This window comes from Notechis scutatus, chromosome 6 (assembly GCF_049901735.1).
Source record: "Notechis scutatus isolate UNSWTSFEM ecotype Mainland chromosome 6, rNotScu1.2, whole genome shotgun sequence".
NCBI classification, from domain to species: Eukaryota; Metazoa; Chordata; class Lepidosauria; order Squamata; family Elapidae; genus Notechis; species Notechis scutatus.
In genome coordinates, this window is record NC_142014.1 from 52,202,468 (window position 1) to 52,225,777 (window position 23,310).

At 36.8% G+C, this 23,310-nt stretch overlaps 1 protein-coding gene across 2 annotated transcripts in view; it reads right to left on the minus strand.

The window, feature by feature from the left end:
- The window catches only part of CACNA1I (calcium voltage-gated channel subunit alpha1 I), a 175,465-nt gene that overhangs the window by 23,533 nt on the left and 128,622 nt on the right, over positions 1-23,310 (minus strand). For both annotated transcript variants that reach the window (XM_087968295.1, XM_087968294.1), the window contains exons 22-27: positions 20,757-20,846; positions 12,716-12,908; positions 11,483-11,634; positions 7,500-7,609; positions 6,284-6,417; positions 4,619-4,689 (exon numbers count right to left, since the gene is read on the minus strand). In XM_087968295.1, the coding sequence (XP_087824421.1) occupies positions 4,619-4,689; positions 6,284-6,417; positions 7,500-7,609; positions 11,483-11,634; positions 12,716-12,908; positions 20,757-20,846 (750 nt within the window). The remainder of the gene's footprint in view (positions 1-4,618; positions 4,690-6,283; positions 6,418-7,499; positions 7,610-11,482; positions 11,635-12,715; positions 12,909-20,756; positions 20,847-23,310) is intronic.

Here is a 23,310-nt window from a genome sequence, read left to right on the forward strand (position 1 = left end):
GGGTTAGAAGATAGATGGGAAGAGAGATTTAATTTTGAAATGCTTTGTTCTAAATTGCATAATGTTATGGATAATTTGGTTGTTCCCTGCAGTGTCTATGTACAAAAACGGAAAATTCAGCCTAATCACTTAAACGTAGAACATTTTTTGCTGCCTTGAGTAAAACTCACAGCACAGCCTTAACTATGGTTTCATCTCTGCAGCTTCTATAATGTAATTTTATTAAAGGCTTTAGAAAGAAGAAAGAAGGCACTGTGCTTTTTAGAGTTCTTGGAGCAATTGCTGATTCATGTGTTAGAAAACACATTTTCACATGCTGCTAATTTAAGAAGAGTTTTTGCAATTGTTTTTATCCAATTGCAGAAAAAAGTAGGCTTGAGATTTCCCTGAAGCCCAGGAATGGGAGGTCAGGGGTTGTAAATGCTGTATTTATTCCCAGGAGGTAGAATCAGAACATTTCATGATCTCTGAGATTCCATCCTTCTGATAATTGCTGTCATGCTCTGACCATTTTATGTTGGTTGCATTGTAATAGTTTTGTATTTTTATTAAGTTAATTTTTAGTAAGATTTAAATTATATTTTCTGGATCCATAGAATATTAAAAATAGAATAATGTAAAGTATAATCAATGCACTAATATTACTAACCTAAGGAGTAAAAGATATCTTGCCTAAGATTTCTGGAAAGCATAAAACAAGTGGTTGTGGCTTAAAAAAAGAAAGTAACCCACATACTGAAATTATATCATGATTTTACAATCTAAGCTCTGCTATAGATTTATGTTCAATGGCATACCTATAATATGCATAACATTCCTAACACTATATGAAATGCCAACTGAATTTTACTGTTTTTAAAGTAGGAGAAAATAGCATTAGTAGTTGACAATCAAAATAAACATGGTATGATATATAAGAAGATTGGAAACAATTTGAATTGAAATTGCAGTCCTGGAGAAAAAGGTGTTTAAGCCTTTCTATGTCTCCTTCCTTTATTTCCGCAACAGTAATGATATCTATTCTCTATACATCGTCTGCTACAGTATTGGCCACTGAATCTACATATTCTAAATGTGCAGGTATAATAGTTATAGGTAACCACATACATTCTAATCCATAGCTAATAGCAGCTGCATGGTGCATGGTGTGTGAATGCTTTTTATCAGGATAATAACAAGGCAGAAAAGAGTTAATCCCTGCCTTCAACACAATGGTTGCAAACCAGCTCCTATAGTTGTTTTTAAGATAATACAAAGATTTTGGAGAATCTATTGCTGTTTCTAATATCACATGCAATGCAAATTTATACATTACTCAGAACATTACTTCCCTTCCTTTTAGAAATTTGCAAGGTCATCCAATTTTACAACTCTGGGTAGCATACAATAAAAAGCAATCATACATTTCTTCTCTCACAGCCCTTAACAATACTGAAATCACTTTTAAAAATCTTCCTGGAAAAAAAGGGACATATAGTCTTTTCCAATCTGATACCCTCATAAATTAATGGAATTGTAACTCCCAGTTACAGTAACTTTAGCATTTAAACAAGCATGGCCAGTGCAAATTTTGGGACTTGTAATCCCATAACATCTAGAACACATTAAATACGGGAATCTAGGCTACATATACATTATCTGCCATGTGAAATGATTAACAACATTACAGTGGAATAAACATTGTGTGATATAAGCAGTACGATCATAGGTAGCCAACATATCAATGGAGTACTTCACAGAGACATTTGGGGAATGGCTATTGTTACAGTTTGGTATCATTCAAAGATGATTTTTAAAATGATGGTGGGTAATTATTCCTAACTATTGTTTTTTGTGTAAAACAAAGGCAGTAATTTGATGATTACTCCATGAAAAAGAATTCTTTGTTAAACATTCACAATTCAGAAATAGGGAACACTGTACCACAATTCTCTCACTTGTAAATTGTGTGGCAGTTCCTGTTTTCATCATGAGAAAAGAGTGACTTCGTGACCATTTAGATTCTCATAGGCCAAGCCTAGTTCCCTGTATTAGACCAGGTTTCACCTATTTGGTGCAATTCCTAGAATTTCTGCTCCTTAGGAGAAAGTCCCAACACATCCCAAATCTACCTAGCTAGAGAGGCATAAACTGTGTGGCAATGTATTGAAGACAAGAAGTAAGATCATACAAGGACTTTATGTTGACTAAAGTTTGATTTTCTCTCATGCACAGAGAAACATTATCTGACAAGTTCACTAACAAACTCTTTTCTTTGGGACAAGAATAAATAAAATGTCACCATTGCTTGAGAACAGTTGCTTATTTGGCAAATGTATCATTTTAACTTTTAAAAATGGCTGGTTTCTTTTTTATTTTATTTTCTTTCCTTACCTAAGCAATTACCTATGCTAGTGTGCTTGTTTATGAGGAAAAGGAATCTCTAAAACTGATTTTAGCTGGAGATGGCACTCTAGTTTGACAAAGTGAAGCAAACAAATGTTGCTCAGAATTTCTGTCTGCATTTATAAACTTTTATTTGTGTACTCTTTCTTTTAAGAGGATCATCTTAAATTTAAGATTCTTCTTCTCATTTTAAGTAAATGCAGCATTTTTCTGGTTCCTTTGAATTAGTGTTGACTGTCGCAATTGCCTGGAAAGTTCCTGCAATTTTCTTGGAGGGATTTTGGCATTGGTTTGCCATTGTCTCTTTCTTAGGGCTAAAGAAACTGATGGCCCAAGGCAGGACTAGAACTCATGGTCTCCCAGTTTCTAGCTTGGTACCATCTCCACTATAGCAAATTGATTTTCTTAAATACAGTTAGTCTTAAGTGCATTAGAGAATATTAAGCACTGCACACCAGAACAACTAGATACAAGAACAGTTTTTTCCCAAAAGCCATCACTCTGCTAAACAAATAATTCCCTCAACACTGTTCAACTATGTACAAAGTCTGCACTACTATTACCGTTAAACTTTTCATCACTCCTTATCACCCATCCCCTCCCACTTGTGACTGTATGACTGTAACTTTGTCACTTGTATCCTTATGATTTATACTGACTGTTTCCTAGTATGATTTGATTGCTTATTGTACCCTATGACTATTATTGCTATACTATATTATTGTTATATTTTTGACTCTTGACGAATGTATCTTGTCTTTTATGTATACTGAGAGCATTTGTACCAAGACAGATTCCTTGTGTGTCCAATCATACTTGGCCAATAAAGAATTATATCTAGTAATAGTTTGTTTAATCTGGTAGAGAAATTAAACTATCTTTATTATCTGAATAGATTGAAATGCATGTAGTAGATTGGCAAAGCATTCGCAAAGTTTCTGGGGAGAAAATGATGTCCTCAGCAACTTTCCCCTGTTCCCTGGCATGTGCTCATCAAAATAAATAAAATTCTGAGAATTTTAAATATATGACATAAAACTAAAGGCTATTATTATTTTTTGTCAGGATTTACTTTGAGAACAAAATTCATGGACTCATAGTGAAAAGAACATCCAACCCAAGAGAGAAAAAAAGAGAAACAGAATAAGGAAAATAGCAGCAGAGTTACTTAACGTTGTAAAAACACTGTTCAATGGGGCCTAAATGGGTCAAATAATCTAGGGAGTAAGTGCTAATTACTTAAATAGAGTTTCTTATCCTGAACGGTAGAATGAAAGAGACTGGAACTAATGCAAATTTGCTTTGTTGAATCACCATACAAGTAGTCCTTGTTTAGCGACAACTGAGACTGGCAATTTGATCATTCAATTAAGTGGTTGCTAAGTGAAACTGCAACAATGCTTCAGATCCTACTTCAAATTTTCTTTTGCTTTACAAGCTAGAGGTAGAAAATGTGATAGATCATAAAGTTTTTTATTACCATGATAACTCAACCATTGTTAAATGAAGCAGTTTCTAAGCAAGGACTTCCTGTACTGATTTTGTAAGTGGTGGCCATGCTGGATCAGCTGCATTTCTACTTACATAAGATTTTAAGGTATCTGTTTCTAATTCAAAGGCCTCTGCTTCAAGTGGTTTTGAGTAAGGCAGAGCTTTGTAAGCTATGAAAGGTAGTCCTTGACCTATGACAGCAATTGGGTCTGGAATTTCTGTCACTAAGTGATGAGATTATAAAGTGTGATAGGATTACTTAACCAAAGTCAGTGGGAAGCTAGAAGGAAGTTGCCACTAGCAGGCAGATAAGTGGCTGCTGCTAGGTGGGGGTAGGAATGAGGTGGTGCACAACAGACACAATGGAAGCTAAGGAGGGTGTGAGTGGGTACATGACAGGTGAGGTAGAGATCGGGGAGGGTGTGTGAGGGAGTGAGGGGATATATGAGAGGTGTGGTGCCAGTTGTAGAGGTGCATGGGGATGTGCAAAAGATGCAGCAGAGGTTGGATATACTATAGATGTGGTATAAGTGGGGAGGGCGTGAGCGGTTGCACAAGAGGTTATTTTAATCCATTTATTAGTCCAATAGATGGAAATTAACTCAGTTCATTTAGTAATATGTAGTACACAAAATTATTTTCCACTTCTGCTCTCAGATAGGGTTAGCCTTAGAAATTTCTGATCTAAGTATTTTATATTCTTCAATTTTACAACTTATACACTTTATACAGCTTTACTTACCTGTGGCAGTGCTTGCACTACTGTGTCCAATAAAGCTCTCATCCCAGTTGCCATCTTCAAAAGCTTCAAAACTATCACAAGAAAGCAACGCAAGTGGTAACTTATTTTGGGGAAGCAAATACTGCTTTGTTTTTCTCTCTGGAGCAGCAGATCATAGATTAATTTTGTAGTTGGGATATCTTATACTGAATGTAGACATGAACATGTATAAATATCTGTGGTCAATGTGAAATGTACACCATTATGTTAGAGCTACCAAGAATTTGAAACTAAAATAACCTTTTTGCTTCAGATTGTAGCTAGTTAGTAATTAGAAATTGTTCTCACTCTGTATAGGGAGTCATGGATAAAGAACTAAATGGGTGTCAAGGGCCCCATTTGCTGGCTGTATTGTTAAGTGGCTAAGTGTCTTATCTGCTATGTATACTTATTATTATTTTATTGTTTTAAAATGTTGCGGTTTCTTTATTGCAGTATATTTTTTAAATTGTAAATCACCCAGGTTCATTGACCAAGATGGGTGGCCATAGAAATTGAATAAACAAACAAACAAACAAACAAACTATTCTTTGATTAACTCCCATTCTCTTCATGTAAACTATTGCTCAATGGATAAACAAATAAATAATATAAAAATGATGTTGAATAGAAATGAATTTATTCAATTTAGATGTCATTCAACTCCAAATAACTTTGATTGGCTCACAATGTAACAAAGAAAGTAAAACCAGATAAAACACACAATGGCAAATCCAGTCAACAACAGGACTCACAAGGAAATCCAGCCATTTTAGTCCAAGGCTTGGGAAAAGGCTAGTTCCACAAATAGCTAGCTCTAGGCCATGTAAAGCTTTATAGTGGACTGGTAGCCAGTACAGCTTGTAGAGCAGAATTGTCACACAAGCATATCAAGGTATGTCAATCACTGCCTGCACCACTGCATTCTGGATGAATAGAAACTTCTAAGTGGTCTTCAATTCCAATAGAAAGTATTGCCAAGTGGGGTGACTAAGACATAAGTGGCCGAAGGGCTTTCTGATTTAGTTATGGTAACTCAGACATTTTCTCATTATATTGTTGAACAGTGTCATTGTATTAAGGCCTAATATGAATTATTTATTCAGCAATTCAACTCCATTTATCAGATTAAGTATGAATCTAGCCACATTATATAAACAAGGAGGATGACTGTCTGCACAATTTTTCTTTATATACAGGAAATAACAGAAATTGTTAAAAACATTTAAAAGCAACAAAGAAAACAAAACACAAAAAAGAAACATTTCAGACAAAACCCAAACAAAACCCAAATATGAGCAGGAAAAAAAAAGAAAATGGGTATCAGTGATTCTCATCAAAGGTCTGGGTAAAGAGCCATGTCTTCAGGGCCCTTTGAAATACCAGTGGGGTGGAGGCTTTTTGGAGTTCAGAGAAACTTTATTTCAGAGGGTAGGTACTGTTACAGAAAAGGCAAAATTCTGGGGTCCCGAAAGATGGTATTGTTTAATTTATGGAACTCGTGTACACTAACCCTGCCAGATCAAACCAGCCAGGCAGATGCTAACTAATGACATAAACATCAGGGTCTCAGTGCTATCCTACTACTGATGGATTCCCCAAAACATAGGTATAAGTCAGGTTATTCTTTCTGGCTCCTCCTCTTACCTCGGGCAATACGAAGCACTCTCATGATGCGAATGATGGTGGGATTGATTGGAAGGGCAGCATTGATTTCAATTTCCTCCAGAGTAATTCCCATGACGGAGAGCAGAACAATAGCTAGATCCAGCTGGTTCCACCTTTAAGAAATTGAAGAAAATAAGACACCTTTTCTGCCTCAATGAAAGACAGAATCCATCTATTTCTTTATTCCCCCCTCCCCCCAAAAAAACTAAACTAGGTTATGAGCAGGTTATTTAGAATATTGCATTAATCAAGTGAGCCAATTTCAAAAATCAAAATAAACATACATATTTTTGTTTATTAGTTTAATTTAATGTCCTTAAACAGTTTAATTGTTATCCTTTATTTTGATGCTCAATATATTTTGAGGAAGTTAATCTTTATGGGTGTGTTTTTTAATGATAGATGGTGATATTTCATACGAGAGGTGGTATTCAGCAGGTTCTGACCAGTTCTGGAGAACTGGTAGCAGAAATTTTGAGTAGTTCGGAGAACCGGCAAATACCACCTCTGACTGGAGATTTTACAGTGTCCTTCCCCTGCCACGCCCACCAAGCCACGCCCACAGAACCAGTAGTAAAAATTTTTGAATCCCACCACTGTTTCATACTGAACTAGATCACTGATTAGTCTACTGTAAAATTGAATATTTTGACTGGACATAAACTTTGTGAACATTTATTAAGACAAAGAGTCGGACCAAATAAAATGAAACAATAAGGATTTCTAATGAATGGAGTAGTATTTATCCTTGTTTAATTTTAAAGTATTGCTTTATAAAAACATTTTAGTTACAGGTTTGAAGAATTTTTCCCCCGGTGATCACATGGATCACAATGTTTCCCTTTCCTTTTAATGTTATACTGATTTTTCTTCTACCACTTATTTAATAAGATGCAATATTGATTTTGATTACAGAATCCCGAATATGAATAAAAAGAAAAGGAATGGTTTATGGAAATCTCCTCAGTTATCTCATCTCCATGAAATACTGAAACAATGCCTGCTAATTTCTACTTAGTGGTGCTAGTGGGACTTTCAAATCTTGGCACACCGTTACTCTTTACAAGAAGACATTGGGAATGTGTCCCTTAGTTTAAAGTATAATAATGTATAGTTGCAATAATCAAAGTACAGCATGCATCATTTCTGATCGTCTGATTCCCCCAGAATGGGTATCATCTTAATTCCAGCTCACCTGTCTTTAAAAAAGCGTCTCAGTCCAAAGGCCACAAGCTTCAAAACCGCTTCCAAAACAAAGACTGTAGTAAACATGTAGTTGCAATACTTAAGAGCAGTCTCCAGGGACTATGAATAAGAGGAAAAGGAAATATTACTAACATAAAGCTCTGGGACTGATAGCTCTGTAGCTGGCAAAGAAAATATGGAAGTGTATTCTCTTTTTTTAAAAAAAAAATCTTGTTACATTCCAATTAAATTCTCAGTTTGCAGCAGATTTTACAACAATTTTGTGATCAAAATTCAGATGCTTGGCAACTGGTTCACACTTATGATTGTTGTAATGACCCAAGGTCATGTGATCACCTTTTGCAACCTCCTCACAAGCAAAGTCAATGGGGAAGCCAGATTTACTTAACAACTGGATTACTTACATACCAAGTGCAGTGATTCACTTAACAACTGTGGCAAGAAAAGTTGTAAAATGGTGCAAAAGCTCACTTAACAACAGACATTTTGGGCTCAGTTGTGGTCGTAAGTCAAGGACTACCTGTATAGTGTCTCACCTTATGCTTGAAAGGAGGATAAGGAAAAGACAAATCAACATTAGATCTGATGCTAGAAGATGAGTAACCAGAGGTGCCTTCAGAATTTGGGAGGTCCTAGTCAGATTGCCTTCCCTTGAGGGGCTACTGATTTATTTTCAGGTGGTTGAGCTGCCCAGATATAAAGATGCCATGTCAATGACAGCAATAATGCTGCACGCAGCTGTGAGCAACGCACCTGAACTCATCAGTGCTGTCATCCTAATTATGCCATTCCTAACGTGCATACACTGCTGTTGGAAATAGCATAATTAAGATGACAGCATGAAAGAGTTCAGGCTCACCAATGTTTCTCCAGTTGTTACTGCAGGAGGGAAAGACTGCTGCCATGGAATCATGTTAATGCTAATCTTTACATGTACATAATTAAATCCCGGTGAGTTGGGAAAGACAATTTGGAATTCTGCTTTTCATCTTCCCCAGCATGGATGGAGAACAATCAGCAACAGGTACAGCAGCAGCCTGGCAGTATCCCAGGGCTGCCAAAATCTTTGAACACTGAGCTATTCATAGCAAGAATTGTCTTACATGGGTTATCTTTATTGTTTTAATACTTTCTTTGTTGTTCCTTTTTGGCAAATTTCCATGTAAGATCACTGGTCTTTATTCTTTTTTCAAAAAACAGTAGTGTACCCCTCATACCATATTTGGACAGAGTTGGTGTTAAAATTACTATGTACATGGCTTTTAAGTTTGCTGTATTTTTTCTCTTTAAGTGAAAGAATAAACTTGGAAGAGGATTCAAGGATTTTCAAAGTATTAAGCAGTAGTCTCAATTTATCACAGCTAATGGAACAGATACCCTTTTCTATGCTGGCATTCTAATGATTTACAAACAATTTGGTGACCATTCACTCAATGCTATTCCATTAAATTCAGTAGATCTTACTCCCAGAGATTCTGTAATAGGACTGTAATATTAAATAATTTCTAGGTATAATAGAAAAGGGGATGATGGAGATTAAAGAGGAAGATACAAAATATTTTTCCAAATGGTATCTACTAATTCTCAATTTCATTTTTTAAAATCTTTTCATTAATATGAAAGAACTGGAAAGAAAAACATAAAATAGAATGCATGCCAGATTTGACCTAGTATTACAGTATCGTTTTCCAGATCATTATGTGGTGTAAAAGGAAAGCTGGCTAGGAATTCTAATGTTTCAGTGACAACACATCTGGAAGGCTTATGGTTAGCGCATTAGATAAAGTTCTGTGCAAATTACATCTCTTATTATGCAAATTATACAAAAATTGATGAATGAGAATTCATCATGTTCAGCTGGAAATGAGTCATATTTCATTCCCAAAGGGAAAATATATCTGAAAAAGCTGAGAACTTCATTCTCTATAGAGTATCTAATCATTTAGAGGATTTTTTCAAAGTTAGCCAACTTGTATGAAGCCATTGAAGCTCACCCCAAAGGATTGGATAATTAAAGCTTTTTATAAGCATTCCACCAAAGAAACGCTGTGACAGGAAGGTAAAAATATTTGTCTTCGATAGTTAACAATTTGATGGATTTAATAAGGAAGGAGATAATAAACTTTGCAGCATAAACTAAAAAATGCTAAGTCTAGGAATATATGTTTGCTCTTGTGATTTCAAACAAGGTCAACAGAACATTTTGAAAATGCCATATAAAAGATCTCTCAGATAATTCCCCTCTAGATGATGAACTTTCTTGAATTTGTAGCTCTGTGGGACAAAAGGTAGCATTTAAGAAGAATATCTTATCCAATGTGCTGCAATGCAAACTTCTCAATGCTAATAGATAAAGGCATTTGATATTAAATTTGCAAGTTTTGTTTATAATTATGTACTATATTAATTTATTTGATTCATTTTGTTAATTTTTATTGTTTTAAATGTGCTTTTATATTCTGTCAACCGCTTTGAGTCACCATGGGTAAATGGGTGACAATATAAATTCAATAAATAAATAATGGTATAAATATCTTGCATTATTTGTGTAAGTATTTATATATTTCTTTAGACTGTTTTAACTTATTCATATAAGCATAAATAAAAGTATATATACACACACACACACACACATTTTTGTTTACTTCCCCCTAATGAGGATGTTTGGTGGTTGTGATGGGGAGTTATTGATAAAGAAACTGCAACCAAAACATTAAATAAGTGCAATTATCCAAGTATAATCTTTTTCATTCATGGGAGGGTTGGGAGAAAGGATATTATTTAAATAAATGTATTTATTTATATTTTATATTTCTTAACCACTCATCTCCCACAGAGAGGAGCTCTGGGCAACATACAAGATCAATAAAATTAAACATTAAAATCAGAATAATTTAAGATAATATAATAAAAACAACATTATAAAAAATTCAGAAGGTGAAGAATTCCAAGATGGGGGGTTAGCTAATGCAGGCGGTGGGTGGGGAATCTCATGGAGCCAGTTAGCCCCATGATTTTGTGGAGCTCTGTGTCCTCCACATAAGGCTGCACAGTCAAGTTTTGACTCAAGTTTTGATTGGAGACTTTCCTCACCTCAATTCACCTGAAAATGCAAAATACATAATTTCTTCCACATTGCTAGGCCAGATCAGGTGCAAATGGTAATCAAGATAATTTACTAAATTGGATAAAGGAGAAAAATATATATATTTGGCAGGTTTGATGAAACTTGCTTGCTTTCTAGATCAGTGGTTGCCAACTGGTGGGCTGGGGACCACTGGTGGTCCGTGAGAAAATTTTGGTAGTCCGCAGAGAAATGTCTCCCCCAAAGCACTCCCCCCAAAGCAATTAATCCAAGTTGTGTGAAAACACAAGGCTGTGCCACCCACATGGCCGCCCATACTCTGGCCCCTACACTTCGGCCAAGCACAAACCTTATCTTGAGTACATCCACACGAGCTGGAACTGGAAGGTAAAACCAACAGTGGGGGAGGGAAATCTGCCCTAGGGTGGCTTGCTGATGTTGGTGGGAAAGTCGGTCCCATATTCTAGAGCTGCAGTAGTCACAAGACTGGCCCTTTGGTCATCCCAGAGCAGCTCCTCCAGGATGACCAAAGGGCCAGTCCTGTGACTACTGCAGCTCTGGAATACGGGACCGACTTTGCCACCAACATCAGCAAGCCACCGTCAGTCAAAATTCATATTAGTGGTCTGCAGGATTTAAAATTATGAGTTTGGTGGTCCCTGATATCCAAAAGGTTGGCAACCCCTGTTCTAGATAGTACTTCTCTGCAACGTATCTGAGACAGGAAATCTTTTCCTGAGTAACTTTCTAAGCATTACTAAATTTTCCTACTAACTATCAAGATCTCTGATTTTCTGTTTTACAAGCAGGAACTCTTTTAATGTTGAATAAAGAAAAAGAAAAGAAGGCATAGAGGCTAAAAAACAAAAACAGTTTCTTGAACTCACCACTGGTTGGTTGTAGTGCTCCAAAGACATGGTGACGACGTTGAGGCAAATTATGAAGGTGATGAAGATGTCCAAGTAGTGGCTGGTGCAGACTGAATGGATGAGGAGGCGGACAGGGCAATAGGTGGCATAGTACGGCAAGCGCTGCGCTTCTTCAGTTGGAGGTGAGGGAGCAAATCAGAAAAAGGGTAGAAAAGAGGGGGTTCAGATTAGGACAGGTGTGTGTGTGTGTGTGTGTGTGTGTGTGTGAGAGAGAGAGAGAGAGAGAGAGAGAGAGAGAGAGAGGGAGGGAGGGAGGGAGGGAGGGAGGGAGGGAGGGAGAATTGAGGGAAAAGATGGAGAAGAAAGGGAAAGAATTGAAAGGTCAAATAAGGAACAATAATTAAGGAAAGGAAAATAGGAAGCAATATTACAGAAATAAGATAAAAGGAAGGGAAGAAAATAAAAAGAAAGTAAATAGCAGAGAGGAAGAAAAAAGAGGAGAGCGATGAAAGTTTTAGATTTACTGAGAGTAAATCTAAGGGAAGGGGAAGATAAAGGGAGCCACATTGTTATAAGAATGAGGCTCATTCAAACAAATCTTTAAGATGAACAGGAAGGGAAGCATTAGTGAGGTAAGGATGAGATAATTAAGGGCACACTTTCCTTTTAAAGCAAGGAGCTTCATTTACTTAAGAACTGCTAAGTTAGGCCATTCTCCTACTAGTGTTTTTACAGGCCTGTGAAATTGGCAGTCCACAGGCTGGATGCATCATATGCAGGCCATGCCTACCCCAGCTCACAAAGGCAAAAAACATTGTGATATGTCATGATACGTCACGTGAAGTGATCGAGTTTGACACTCCTGCTTTAGAATGTCTTCACAGCAAAGCACAGTGTAGTATCACCCATCTATTGTTGAACAGAATCTGTCCTCATTGCTCTTATCTTGACATAACAAAAATTGGATGAACTAAGTTATGCAATAAGTTCCTAATGTGGAAATATACTAAGCCAAAGTCTGTTAAAGTTGTGAAAAGGTCTGCAGTTTTCAGAGCCCAACAGAAAATAAATCCTTCCTTGAGATAAAGAAAGGAAAAGCTCAATAACATGTTTGGCAGAACCTCAGCAAATTCCCATCACATGGTTCTAACTTATGCACATGTATATCAGGTTTATAATGAAATAATATTTGTCTCAAAAAACCTTGGCCTACAAACAAACAAACAAAAAACCACTTAGGTTATTCCTTACTCCTACGCTTCTTCTCCAGGCGCCTCAAACGCTTTTCCTCCCGCCTCCGAGCCTCTTCGGCTTCTTGGTGTTGCCGACACTTGTGGAAATTCTCCACCACCACCCCTACAAACATGTTGAGCACGAAGAAGCTGACGATGAGTAAGAAAGAAATGAAGTAAAGTAGCATCCAAGGGTTGTTGTTGGTCACTGGCTGGAATGTAAATAAAAAGTAAAACAAGCAGCAGAGTTTAATAAGGTTGACATTACAAAAAACATTATAACAAGGTGGGGTATTGTTATTTGCCAGCAAGTTTTCTGCAAAATAAAAAAAGTTATATTTCTATGGAATTCTTTGAAACCTCCACAGAATTGCAGTTAACCACTAGATATATTTTATGTAAGCCTTCATCAATGGGGTATTCTGCAGATGTTGGATGATATTGCTGGTCATAGTGGTTGAGAACGAATTCCAAAATCTAATCAGGAGAAAGCCAACCCATTTCTGGAATTGTTGCTAAAAATTGTTTAGATATAGCTGAAATATTTATATAAATTTGAGTGCCAGATGATGATACTTTTACATTAAAATGCTCTCTAAGTATGATGGAGAAAGGTTGAATTTTCATGTGAGTGGTATGGAAATGATTATATGACCAAATGAAAACTGCAAGGACATCTGGCCATTGATGATGCCAGTGGTTTGCCATTTTATGAGGCCATACAGGTAGTCCTCATTTAACATCCACTTGTTTAGTGACTATTCAAAATTATGATGGCATTGAATGAGGCCCTATTTAGGACAGTTCCTTATACTTGTGGCCATTGCAGTGTCCCTGTGGTCATGTCATCACAATTGGGTGATTGGTGACTGGCTGTTATTTATAATGTTGCAGTGTCCCACAGTCACGTGATCTCTATTTGCACCCATCACTGCTGGCTTCTGACAAGTAAAGACAATGGGAAGCTGGCAGGAGGTTGCAAAAGACAATTAGTTCACTGTGGGATTCTGCAACTACTGATGATGGAAACTGGGGCTGCTAGATTACCATCATAAGTCACATGACGTTGCACCTTATGACTATATTATTTAGCATCAGAGTTCCCAATTCCAATAATCACTGGTAAGAGAAGACTGCCTGTACATAAGTAGAACAAGAAATGTGAGAAGCATAAATCAAGGGCAATGTGAAATAATCAGAGTGGAGATAGTATACCAAACATGATATTTTAGGAATAAATGAATGTAGGCAGTTTGAATAGATTACAGAATATATTATTCAGAGAGAGGGAAAGGAAGACATCCTAGGTATGTGCTTGGTTATAGCTAAATGACACTGAGGAAGTCTATAGCAAACTGAAAGAGGTGCCAAATTTATTTATTTGTTAAACATATTTGCTGCCTATCTCACTGTGAGGCTATTCTAGGCAGCATATAACAATTAAAACAGAAAAATGAAAAGAAGCGTAAACAAAACAGTAGCAAAATAATGGAACAATAGAATAAACAATGAAAAAGAAAACAATGAGAATACAGAGATATGAGAAAAAAAGATGGGCGGGTAGGGAAACAGGGAGAGTGGGGGTAATGCAGCATAAGGAAAACTAGGCTGTTATTAATAGGTCCTTGGAATGCAAAGTTGGAGAAACAAAAAAAAAATCTGGAATTACAGAAAAAAATGGACTTGATAAATGCAACATTAAGCAAGATAGGTAAATTGAATTTTGTGAAAATTATTCTTTGTTTACTGCTGACACATGCTCCAAGCAGCATTAACACAGACCTTATGCATGGACATTACCAGATGGACAATACTAGAATCAAGTCCATTGAAATCAATAGGAAATGTAAGATGGAGAAGCACAATCCAATCAATAGGACTTTTCTAGGTGCAGATTGTGAATTTACAGTATAAAATATATAGATTGAAGTAAGAAAGGGAATAGACTGCCAGCAAAATTGATCAGAAGGACATACACTCAGAACACAGGATCAATATAAAGATCAGATTCAGTATGCTAAATTATTTAAAAGTGAATCTAAGAAAAAAATATTATCTTTCTGGAAAGAGATAAGAAATATCTTGGAAACAGTAGTGGAAACAATTCCTGAATTTTCCATTTTTCAAAGAGAAAAAGAATAAGCTATTGGAATATTGAGTCAATCTACTGCAAACCCAGTTCAGTGCAGTACCAGGCTATTTGAAGAAATTGAAGGAATTGGAAGACTCAATTTTAGAGTAGCCTTGGACACAAAGCCAGGTAGGTGACTTTGGACTGGTCACATTCCCTCAGCTGTAGAACGTAGGCAATGGCAAAATACTTTTCAAATCTTGCCAAGAAAACTGCAGAGACTTGCCAATCAGACAAGTGTAGTCAGTGCTGACTCCAAGGCACAAAATAAATATTGGAATAGTCAAAAATAAAAGATGGAAGCAACAAAAATGTTGTAAACAACTGAATATAATTTTCAGTATCTAGAAAGAAACTAAGTCAATCAAAAATTTCAACAAAAGAGGAAAATTATTTTAAGAAAATCAGAGGAAAATGTCCTAAAATAAGAATACTCAAGGTAATCACAGAAGAGATCATTGGAGAGAAAGTAAAGAAAAATGAATAGACTATACTGAAATTCTTTACAATTAGATTAAAGCATAGGAGGTCAAACATCTATAAAGGGAGAATATTTCAGAATTCAATTATGCCAAAAAGTGAGATACAAGAGGTGACAAAACCACTCCAACCAGGAGAGTTCCAGGCAGAGATAAAATATCTCCTGAATACTCTCCTATATGAAGAAAAGTTAATTAAAATGTTCACAACTCTACAGCAACATATACTGCATGGCCTACAGACTAGAAAAGCTACATGGTTTGCAGATTGGAAAATACATACCAACCAAGACAAATGCAAAAGACTGAACAGATTATTGAATGAACTAATCCCTCAGAGAAGCATATTTATGTTTAATAATTTGTCCAGAAGAATACAGCCAAGCATACACAAAAAATGTCAGAGATAAGTTTCAGAAAAGGCAAAAGGACACAAGGTTAAATAAAGAACCTAAGATAGATAATAGTGAATATAGGATTTGTCCACAGATGGGATTCATACAGTTCTCACAGGTTTGTCCGAACAGTTAGTTAACTGCTTATGCAGTTTTTAGAACCAGCTAAAAATAAAGTGCAAGAGAGGGTTTTCTCTCTCTCTCTCTCTCTCTCTCTCCCCCTTCAGTTAATAGCTCCAGGCAGACAGCCAAGAACCATTTAACAGTTGCAACTGGAATGCAGCTGATACATGCTGAATCAAGTCAATAAACAACAGAGACAGACAGGATTAGGGCAGGGAAACCCATCAATCACCCATCTAAGGATGGGATTAACCTTCCTTCAGGAAGAAGGACAAGATTACAAACATTTTCAGTATAAAGAATATTAAGTAACACTTCTGTGATCAGCTGATACTCCCAGAATTCCCCAAGACCTTTTATAGCTGCTGCTGCTGCTGTGTTGGCTACTTCTTGTTTCTTCCTGTGGGAAAAGATACAGGAGGGGATAATGATGCAGCTTGATCACACAGGCTGTGAATTTAATGCATGTGTGGTCCAGCCAGCTGTATTGCTTCTGCTGTGAAGCACCCAATTTAGAACCTCGAGAACATAGAATAATAGAGTTGGAAGGCTGCTCTTAGTTTCCCTCTCAGCTGCTACGTTTGCTTAGGGGTTGACTTTTTTTAAAAAAAGGGGGGAATGGCTGTTTTAAGTTTTCTGCATTGTTTTAGTGGTTCCTGGCACTGTCCTTTTGGGGTGTAATTTCCTCACTCTTTTTGAAAGCCTCTAGCCTCTAGCCCACAACTTCTGAAGACAAGCATTGGTTGATTGGTCTCACCCTTAGGAAATTTCTCCTTAGTCCTAGGTTGCTTCTCTCTTTGGTTAGTTTTCATCCATTGCTTCGTGTTGTGCCTTTTGGTGCTTTGGAAAATAGATTGACTCCCTCATTTTTGTAGGACCCCCTCAAATTTCCTGACAGGATAATTAATCAGTGGAACAACTTGCCTCCAGAAGTTGTAAATACTCCAACACTGGAAGTTTTAAAAAAGAGATTGGATAACCATTTGTCTGAAGTGGTGTAGTGTTTCCTGCCTAAGTAGGCAGTTGGACTAGAAGATCTCCAAGCCCATTTCCAACTCCGTTATTCTACTCTATTCTAAATATTGGAACAGTGCTATTTTATTGTATTTTATCTTATTGTGAATTGGACTAAGGGGAAATTTCCTAAGGGTGAGACCAATCAAGTTGGCCATGCCCACCCAGTCACACCACCACCAAGCCACGCCCACTCACTCATTAGGGCAGAGAACTGGTTGTTAAATTATTTGAATCCCACCACTGGATTTGTCTTTGCCTTATTAACTTAGCAAGGCTTTTAATTTTGTAAATAATAAGAACATGGAATATTAACAATAACGCTGGACAGGATGCTGGAGAAATAAAAAGGATTTTACTCTAGGAAGGAAGTCAATGACAAATTATTAAAAGTTCAAGGATTTTTCTGGACACGGAAAAAAAGCAAGAGAAAAAAGACAGATGCTTTCAGATAATGGATCTGGAGACAGTTACTAAGAACACCACAGATGACAGTAAGAACCAATCAATCCTGGATCTAATAAAAACTGATTGTTCCCTTGATGCAATTGTCAGCAAATAGAAATGATATACATGGCCAAGTGATGCAAGCAGACAATGGAAAGGAATAAATAATCATGGTTGGGGAGAATGGGGAAATGGGAGGAAAGCACAAAGGATTAAGTAGATGATAGGGATAAAGGAAATTATAGGGCTATACTTGAAAGAACTACACATTATTACTAGAGACCAATTGGAATACAATCAACTATATTGACTTTTCTCATTCTATAACCCCTCCCATTTTAAACAGATTTTTAAAGTCATCAGATTGGTTTTGCAAATCTATGAATTTTTTGAAGAATATTCCTAAACTCTTTTACAAGGAGTTTGCTTAAAATATAAAAGAGTTCTATTTCTATATTGTTGACTTGGTGTAGCAAAGCTGGGTAGCTCCAAAAAGTTATTGTTCATTTGTTGGTTAAATTTACAAAGCTTTGTATCTCATGTCTCTTATGTCAGGGAGCTTACACTGTTAAAAATAAAATAAAAAAACCACATAAAGGATAACCATAAGGGTATAAACACAAAAGCCATTAAAACACAACAAACAATTTTTTAAAAACGATTAAAACTGAAAAAAAAAATCTGCAGGAAAGCACCATTTATTTTCCTACCAATTTAACTATTTAGCAGGCTCTCCATCAATGTCACCAGATCCCCAGACCAGAAAGCAGACCAGGTCTCCAGTCTCTTTTAAAAGGTCAAAGTCACAGTCAATCTCATCTTGGGGGGAGGGGTTCCAAAGGGCAGTCAGCATCTGACAGGACCCAGGAGATGGCAGAAAAAGTCCATCTCCTGGGTCCTGAAAGATGACATTCCTTTGTGGATAGGACCCATTACATGCTCTTTCCATCAGACCTGACGGGATGGATAGATGTGATTCAGGAAAGGCAGTCCCTGGTTACCATCATTAAGTTAATCACTGGCAGGTCATTATGTAATGACTTCATGGGATTGTGACCTCCAAGTTGCTTGACTTCCCCATTGACTTTGTTCATGGGAAACTGGTAAGGAAAGACTCAGTTCGCAATTATGTGACCATGGGATGCTGTGAGAGTCAGAAATCTTGGCCAACTGCCAAGTGTCTGCATCATGCTCACATGATGGTGGCGATGCTGAGATGGCCATAAATTGAAAGACCAGTCATCAAATATCACTAATTCAGCACCTTTGCAAGTTGAAACACTTGCTGAACAAGTGGTCATTAAATGAGGACTCCCTGTATACTTCTGTTAATGCATGTAGCCTGGGATAATGTTCTTCATTTATCTCTTACAAATGCATCTACGCCTCTTCAATCACATGATTCAAAATGGCTTATAATATAACGTACGATACATACAGGATAGTATAAGGAAGAAATAACTATCAAAATGACCAGACATGTCAATAGTAATATTATCAACACTGACTTAGTATAATTAAAATAATATAATCATTAAACTATTTGTTTTGGGAATCTGCATCATACCATTAGCTCATGTTCAGCTTGTGATTCACCAAGATCACTTCCTGTAGCCTTTGATTTTTCCTATCCAAGTTAAGGACTTAGTATTTATCCCTGTTCTTTTTTGCTGGTTTCTGCTCACTGTTCCAGCCTGTTAACATCCTCTTAAATCATGATATTATACTCTGTATTTTATTATCTCCTACATCCACGTGTCATCTGCACATCTGACTACTGTATTTTTTAAACTCTCGGCCAGATCATATAGAACAGAATAGGTTCCAATGTTTCCTTCCAGACTGATCAGGAGCTGGAAATATAACAATTGTTTGACCAACTCTGTGCTCATCTAATAGTAACACATCCAAACATCTTCTCTCTAACAAAATTTATTGCATATCATTAAACAAATATGAAACAAATTAATCCTCAGATTGGAAAATTTTAAATGTGCAGAGAAACATTTATTTCATCAAACATGCAGTTTTTCCAAATTCATTACATGTCTTCATATTTGTATATTTCCCTATGTAAATAAGCATTTGTTTATTTATAAATGTAAATAAACATCCTTATAACTATTTGGAGGCTGGACTAATAAATGGTTCTTTCAAAAGGCCTGTCAGAAATAAAACCATGTTGTTTTGTGAAGAGAACAAACAGAGATCACAGTGTGAGTGTAATATATCATGCCTGGTCCTATGCAGCCACCATCTGTTTTAGAAAGTGATCTCCTGTTATTAAACTGAACATGAAAAACATTAGATTGTAGCTATCAGCCACGAGAACTTTCTTAGGATGGCAATCATTGCCAGAGAGTAGAAAACAGAAGATCAGGGGTGGGATTCTACCAGTTTGGACCGGTTCTATAGAACCGATTGTTATGATTCTGAGCAGTTTGGAGAACCAGCAAATCATGCCCCTGGCTAACCCCGCTCATCTCCACCCGCCCCTCCCCTCCCCATCCAGTCAGTCCTTACCGCGCATGTGCAACATTGCGCGCGTGCCCGACATCACTGACTGTGTTCTTCCCCACCCAGTCATTCCTTAAGGTATTTCTTTCCCCCCACTGCCGACGATCAGCTGTTCCTATGATCAGCTGTGCTGGGATTCCTCTCGCTTACTGCTTTGCCCAGGAGGCTTCCTAAAGGCCCAGGAAGGCAAAAAATGGAGGAGGAGGAGTACAGCACCCCCTCCCCCTCCATTTTTTGCCTTCCTGGGCCCCAGGGAAGCTTCCTGGGAGCAAAAACGCCCCCCAGGAGGCTTCCCTGAGGCCCAGGAGGCCCCAAAACAAAGCATGGGGGAGTGCTGTGTGCCCCCTCCAGGCTCCATTTTTTTTCTTCCTGAGCTCAGGGAAGCCTTCTGGGAGCAAAAACGCCCCCCCCCCCACAGGAGGCTTCCCTGAGGCACAGAATGCCCAAAAAATGGGGTGGGGGGTTGCTGCAAAAAAGGCACATGCACCTTGTCACATGACCACACCCACCCAGCCATGCCCACCTAACCATGCACACAGAACTGGTTGTTACAAAATTTGAATCCCACCCCTGCAGAAGATCATATCATGGGCTCCCAAAACATGCCACAACTGTAAGACCACAAGGAGATAAAGAAAATAATGTTTACCTCACATTTTTATCAAACAAATAAGAAAAAAAGCATTAGAACATTTTATCCTTGATGGTTACCTGAAAGATAATCTGCTTCTAGCATCCACAACAAATTAGAAAAGTTATGTCTAAATGGAAGAAGGGGAACGACCAACATAATAATATACATACAGTACATATATGTGTGTGTTCTCTCCCTCTGAATCATTATGGCATGGCATGGAATGACATGGTATGTCATGGCATGGCAGGCCATCCAGTCTGCCTAACAATTCAGTTCAAAACAATATGAAAGATGAAGGGGTGAGATAACTTCTCTACCTGTTGATCCACAGCCACAGCATCCAGTCCATTATACATAATATTAACCCAGCCATCTTTGGAAGCCAGAACAAAGAGTGACATCAAAGCCTGAAATATATGAGATTGTCACATAGTTTTATGCATTTATTTGCATTTTATTTTTTTATAGTTTTTATTCAAGAAAAAAGAGAAAATTTTAAAAAGAGAATCATGTTCTCACATTTTACAGTGTTTTCATAACAGTGTACATCTCTATTAGTGTTACTTAAGATCATTTACTACAAAGATATCTTAAATCTAATTCCTGATTTCTTACTTTTTTATGTTATTAATACGTCATGATACATTGTTTGTTTTTCTGTTACTACACTACTACACCTATATACATATATTCATAGCTATACATTTATCCTTATTTCTGTTGTTCCATAATATTTCTTTAATCATTTTCACTATACATCTTTATTTCCTTTACATTTAACCATTTGTATCATGTATTCCATATTGTAAAAAATTCTCCCTCTTCCTTGTTTTTTAATATCATAGTTAATCTAATCATTTCTGCGCATTGGTAAATTTTGTTGATTACTGCTAAATCTATGGGTACCATTGTTAATTTCCAATTTTGGGCAAAGGCTATTCTTGCTGCTGTGATGATGTGTAGTATTAGATGCTGTTGTTTTTTACTCCATGTCAGTTCTGGTATTCCCAATAAGAAGGTCTCTGGATTGAGTTTAATCTTTAATTTTGTCATCTCTTCCAGCCATCCCTGTATTTTAGACCAGTATTTTCAAGCTTTGGGGCATGTCCACCACATGTGAAAATATGTTCCCTGGCTATAATTGCACTTCCAGCATTTGGGTGACATACTGGGAAACATTTTTGCCAATCTTGCCGGTGGAAGGTGCCAGTGATAGAACATTTTATAGACATTCTCTTTATAGGATACTGATAACATTAATTTATAGTTGGTTTGTCATATTCATTCTCATTGTTCTAAGTGGATGTTATGACTGCAATTTTTAGCTCATATTATCATATTCTCCTTAACTGTTTCCTCTTCCATTTTAAATTCCAATAAGCAATTGTATAATTTAGTAATCATTTTTTTCACTTCCTTGTAATATTTTGTCTAATTCCTGTTCTTTGTTGTAAAAGGTCCCTATATCCTAAAACTCAGCAATTTTCTTGGGCATTCCTCAGCTATTCTTTTCCTGAAAAAGGTATTTCTTAATATCTTGTCTAGCTCTCCAACCCTCAATGTCCTTCCCTGTTATTCCTATATAGCTGTTTTCCCCACACCGGATTTATTTATTTTTTTACATTTGAAAACTGCTGACAGGTTTCTGAAGGTAACGTAGTATAAATAATTAAACACAATATATAAGATAAATTAAATGGCAAATCAGAGAGATATGGATAAGCTATGTATAAGTGATAGAGTGTAATAAGGTGGTGGGTTCCTAGGAAGGAGGGAGTGCATTCTAGAGAAGTAAAAAGCAATTTAGTTTAAATACTATGTGAGTTCCAAGTAATACACTCATAGTAAACAGAACTCCGAGGTAAGCAGGTTCCTCAAAGAACAAGTTTATTGGATATATCATATTGGCACAGACTGGTGAAAACTGACTCTAAAGGTTCCCATGGTTTTCATCTAATTAAAGGTAAATGTTTCCCCCCCTTTCCCAACCCATCAGTCACATGACCCAATCAAGGTGCTGTCCGATAGCTTGGAAACTTCACTCCTCCTCTCTTTGGCCACCTGTGGGAATGTGCTTGGTTCTCAGGGGAAACTATTTTGTTTTGGCTACAAAACTCCAACTATCTTAATTCCCCCCTCATCACCAGTGTGGCAAAGCTGAAGTCTCCAAGATGGCCTCAGTCAAGCCAGCTTCAATGTGACAAAAAAGGGTAAAAATAGCCCTTCTCTAAAAAAAATTCACCAAATATATTGCAGATGCAGATAGTAGAATGTTCAGTTTGCCAAGTTTTTGTCCACAGGTGTGAAACAAAAAAAGCACTTAGCTTGGAAGAATCACCATATGTCATTTTTGGTTGCACGTTTGCACCATTGTTAAATGAACAGTCATAGACTACTTTTTTGATCCATTTAAGTACTGTATCCAATATAGTTTAGGCCTGATTTAAGACAAAGTTAAGCACTATTTACATGACCACTATGTACAATATGAAGCTAATATGTTTATTCTTTATTTAATTGGATTGCTATATTCCTTTAATAACAAAAACATTGATTATTGTATTGTATTTTGACCACGGAAAACTATGGCTGAAGGATTGTGTGAAAATTAACACACTAAACACCTATATACATAGATATTTTCTACTGAAACCAAAGAGAAGTGTTTAACAATGCCTCTTTGTCATTTTGATTAACTGGCCTCTACCAAGCGCATTCATTTTCTACCAATGTAACAAGAAATAATTTGAAGATAACCTAAGCAAAATAATACTATGATTAGGAATTTGTGAAGGCATCTAAATATTTGAAGGTACAGCCCTGCTAAATATGACTCTTAAGTAGGTCTAATATACTTTGGAGGATTCTATA